This window comes from Acanthisitta chloris, unplaced genomic scaffold (genome assembly GCF_000695815.1).
Source record: "Acanthisitta chloris isolate BGI_N310 unplaced genomic scaffold, ASM69581v1 scaffold27989, whole genome shotgun sequence".
In the NCBI taxonomy this organism is placed as follows: Eukaryota; Metazoa; Chordata; class Aves; order Passeriformes; family Acanthisittidae; genus Acanthisitta; species Acanthisitta chloris.
Genome location: NW_008692369.1, coordinates 1 through 4,165, shown reverse-complemented (window position 1 = coordinate 4,165; position 4,165 = coordinate 1). Strand labels below are relative to the sequence as shown.

At 54.7% G+C, this 4,165-nt stretch overlaps 1 protein-coding gene across 1 annotated transcript; it reads right to left on the bottom strand.

The window, feature by feature from the left end:
• Positions 1–166: 166 nt before the first annotated feature.
• LOC103809788 (ATP-dependent RNA helicase DDX25-like) lies at positions 167–4,160 on the bottom strand (the record flags this gene model as incomplete). The annotated part of the gene is made up of 6 exons (XM_009082651.1): positions 167–231; positions 1,676–1,864; positions 1,981–2,143; positions 2,726–2,963; positions 3,610–3,787; positions 4,130–4,160. Coding segments are annotated over 6 exons (864 nt in total), but the record flags the coding sequence as incomplete, so codon positions are not given.
• Between the last annotated feature and the right edge of the window lie 5 nt (positions 4,161–4,165).

Here is a 4,165-nt window from a genome sequence, read left to right as displayed (position 1 = left end):
TCCTGCTGCCATCTAGCGAGACGAGGCCCCTTCTCAGGCATCACAACAAAAACCAACACTCCGGGAGAATAAAAGAGAACCGGGAGGTGTTCCCCCTTTAACTGTTTTGAACCAAAACTCGGATTTGGGGGAGTGAATCCCCACTCCTCACTCAGCGGCAAGCTCCTCACTCAGCTGCAAGCTTCTCGAGCTCATCGAAGTCGTACGGGTCCAGCTGCCTGATCTTGGTCTCTGCAGGATGGAAAAAACAACTGTCAGGAGGTAAAAGCAGACCTTGTCCCCCAGCTGAGCCGGTGTCCGTGCTGCCTGCATGCCCCGTGCTGGCTCGGAAGCGCCCGGAGCACTTGCTATAGCATTTCCCTCTGCAGGAAAGTCAGCTGGGAGGAAGCACAGGGGAACTGGATCAGGGCAGCAGCAGCAAGAGCGAAGCAGCCCCAAGGAAGCAGCATGTCAGCCCCAGCCTATGGATGTGCTCCCACCTCCACAGCCACGCAGGACAGGGAAGGCTCCTATCCTCAAACCACAACGTCACAGTGTGAAAAACCACAGGTCATCTTCAGGCATTCATCCAGCTGGATTTTCATCCTCACAACAGGATCCTTCAGCTCGTTCTGGCCACAGCTGCCATCAGACTCATCCATATCCCCATTATTCCAGCTGCTCATGGCTACAGCTGCTCAGGAACAATCTTCACCAGACTATCTGGGTCGCACTCACCCTGCCCAGTGTCTACCATGGGCTCAGTCAGTGCTTAAAGGACAAGAGGAAATTCAAAGGGACCAAGAGGGCTGAGCAGCTCTGAGGCCACAGCTGAGGAAGGGATGCAATCTTCTGTCCACCACCAAAAGGTTTCAATAATCTCCTTTGCCCTAAAAATCACAGGGACAACAGGCACCAGGATTCGAAAAGACACCGGTGCAGCCACGGCATCTGGCAAATCCCACAAAAATCCTCTTGATGTTGATGAGTGACAATCGATTTCCATTCAGGAAAGACTTCTACAGCTGACAGCTCCTCTCCCACAGCCAGGGTTGGGCTGAACCGGGGCATCGGGTCCCCCGGGACAAGGACTTGCAGGGAAAGGCAGAAAAAATGCCTGAAGGAGGGAAACAAAGGAGGTGCTGAGGCATCCTGGGTGCTGGCACCATCTCTTGCAAGTCACACACCACCTCCAGGGCCCTTTCTTGGAAAATTTGGCTGCTGGGGAGCAAAAAAACACCCTAAAAGCTGCATCTGCCACCTGTTCCCAGCAGGATGAGCCCTGGGGAGAGGAGCAGCCCAGCAAGAATCACTGAAACACAGAATCAATCGGGCTGGAAAAGACCTCTGAGATCAAGTCCAAGCTATGACCTGACACCACCATGTCAACTAGACCATGGCACTAAGTGCCACCTCCAGTCCCTCCTTAAACACCTCTAGGAATGGTGACTCCACCATCCCCCTGGGCAGCACATTCCAGTGCCTAATCACCCCTTCTGGGAAGAAATTCTTCCTAATGTCCAACTTAAACTTCCTTTGGTGCAGCTTGAGACTATGTCCTCTTGTCTTGTTGTTTGTTCCCTGGGAGCAGAGCCTGACCCCACCTGGTTATAACCTCCTGTCAGGGAGTTGCAGAGAGTGGTCAGGTCACCCCTGAGCTCCACTCCTGGAGTGGTGGATCCATACAGATACTCACGGAAATGCTCCTCTATCTTCCGCACGAGCCCCACGCTCTGGCTCTCCACGAAGCTCAAGGCGATGCCGCGATGCCCGAAGCGTCCCGTCCTCCCGATGCGGTGCAGGTATGTCTCGAAATCTGGCTCTCCGTCCTGATCCATGGGGAGGCCAAAGTTCACCACTGTGGTGACCTGCTGCACATCAATCCCTGGAAGAGTGGGAAAGGGGCTGTGGAAAGGGATCCACTGCTCAAGCCCATGTGGAAGAACCACAGGCCCTGGAGCGTTCTGGGCCTTTGGAGGGGCGCTGGGTTTCCCAGGATACCTCTGGCACAGACGTTGGTGGCGATGAGGACCTTCTCCTTGCCCTCGCGGAAGCGCTGGATGACGCTGGCTCGCTGGGTTACTGTCAGGTCCCCTGTCAGGATGGACACGTGGTGCCCATCCTGGCTCAACTGCCCTGACAGCCACTCCGTGAGCCTACGGGTCTGGACACACAGGGAGAGGCTGAGGCCAAAAATTCCCCACTCCCAAGTCCTCTGCTCCTTCTGAGAGAGCTCCCGGCGGTTTCCAACACCCCCCTGGGGTGCATGATGAATGTCATATGAGGAAAGGCTGAGGGAGTTGGGCTTGGTAGGCTTGAGAAGAGGCTCAGGGGTGATCTCATGGCTCTCTCCAACTCCCTGACAGGGGTTAAGAGAGGTGGGGGATGTCTCTCCTGCTGTTGCTGCAGGGACAGGACTAGAGGGAATGGCCTTGAGTTGAGACAGGGCAGAGTCAGACTAGATACTAGGGAACATTTTTCCCCTGTTAGCGTGGTCAGGCATTGGAATATTGCCCAAGGAGGTGGTGGAGTCACCATCCCTGGGAGTGTTTCTGGTTTAGGGTTCAGGAGCTACAGCAGTGACAGGTTAATGGTTGGACTTAATTCTCTTAGAGGTCTCCTCCAACCTTGATGGCTCTATGATTCTATGCTCCTTCATTTTGGGAGTCTTGGGAGCAAGCCCCTGTGTCCACACTGTAAAATGCCCAATTCCTGCTATCCCTGTGGCTCTCCCAGGCAGTGTTACCTGGCAGAAGATCATTGCCTGGCCAATGGTGAAGCTGCCGTAGACGTTGCAGAGAGCCTCATACTGCTCATCCGAGCTATTGCACACCATGAAGAACTGCCTGATGTTGCTCAGGGTGAGCTCCTCCTCACGCAGCTTGATCACGATGGGATTGAAGACGATCCGCTCGGCGAAAGCCCTCACAGGTTCCTTGTAGGTGGCTGAGAACAGCAGCACTTGGCAGCTCTTGGGAAGAGCCCTGGTGCAGGGAAAAGGCCCATCAGACCTGGAGAGAGACTGCTGCCCAGGAGGACACAAACCCTAATTTAAGGTATTTTGTGTTGGCTTCAATGGAAACGGAAGCCAAGGGGGCTTATAACAGAGACAGAGAGGGACTTTTTACAGCAGCAGGGAGTGCCAGGACTAGGGGGAATGGCTTCCCACTGCCAGAGGGCAAGGATAGATGGATATTGGGAAGAATTTGACCCTGTGAGGGTGCTGAGGCACTGGCACAGGTTGCTCAGAGAAGCTGTGGCTGCTCCATCCCTTAAGTGTTCCAGGACAGGGTGGACAGGTCCTGGAGCAACCTGGTCTAGTGGAAGGTGTCCCTGCCCATGGCAGGGGGTGGAACTGGATGACCTTTAAGGTTCTTCCAACCCAAGCCATCCTATGATTCCATGATTCTGTGATTCAATCCAAGGGCTGTAATGGCCCAAAGGGAAGGTAAGCAAGGTAAAACTCTTCCCATGTATCCAGTGGTTTTATGGAAAGCCAGAGCCCTGGACAAGCCCTCTTGACACCACAGGGACACTCTCCTTCATGGCTCTTTGGTGACTGATTCCCTCAAAGCCAAGCAAAGAGAGGGAAAGCATGGAAGTGGGATGCCAGCAGACAGAAACGCTCACCTGTGGATGCGGATGCTCTGACAGGAGAGGCCCTGTGAATCAATCATGATGTCAGCCTCATCCAGCACAAACAAGGTGATCTTTGACAGGTTCAGGACACGCAGTTTGAAGCACCAATCCAGCGTGGTGCCTGGAGTCCCAACGATGATCTGCTCCTCCAGCACAGTGCCCTTCAGAACTGCAGAGGGAGAAAGGTGCCTGGTGCCTCCAGACCCGGAGCTCTCTGCTGTTCCGTGTGTTTACCCTCAGCTCACTCAGACTCTTGGCTGCCTTTGTGGGTCATCACACAGTGGGACTGGAGATGACACTGCCCTACACCCCAGTGGGGTGGGAAGCAGCCCCACATGGGAAGGGGAGTTTGGAAGCAGCCAGCAATGGTGGAAAGGTCCCCTCAGCAGGAGAGGGGCCTTCACTTTATTTGCCTTCACAGAGGCCCTGATAGCTCCACACTCTGAGGGGATCCCTCTGCTCCTGTCCTGCTCCCCAGGCAGTGCTGGGAGCTGTGCCCAGCTGCACTCACCTCGGTTTCCTCGGACAGCATAGTTCACCTTGATGT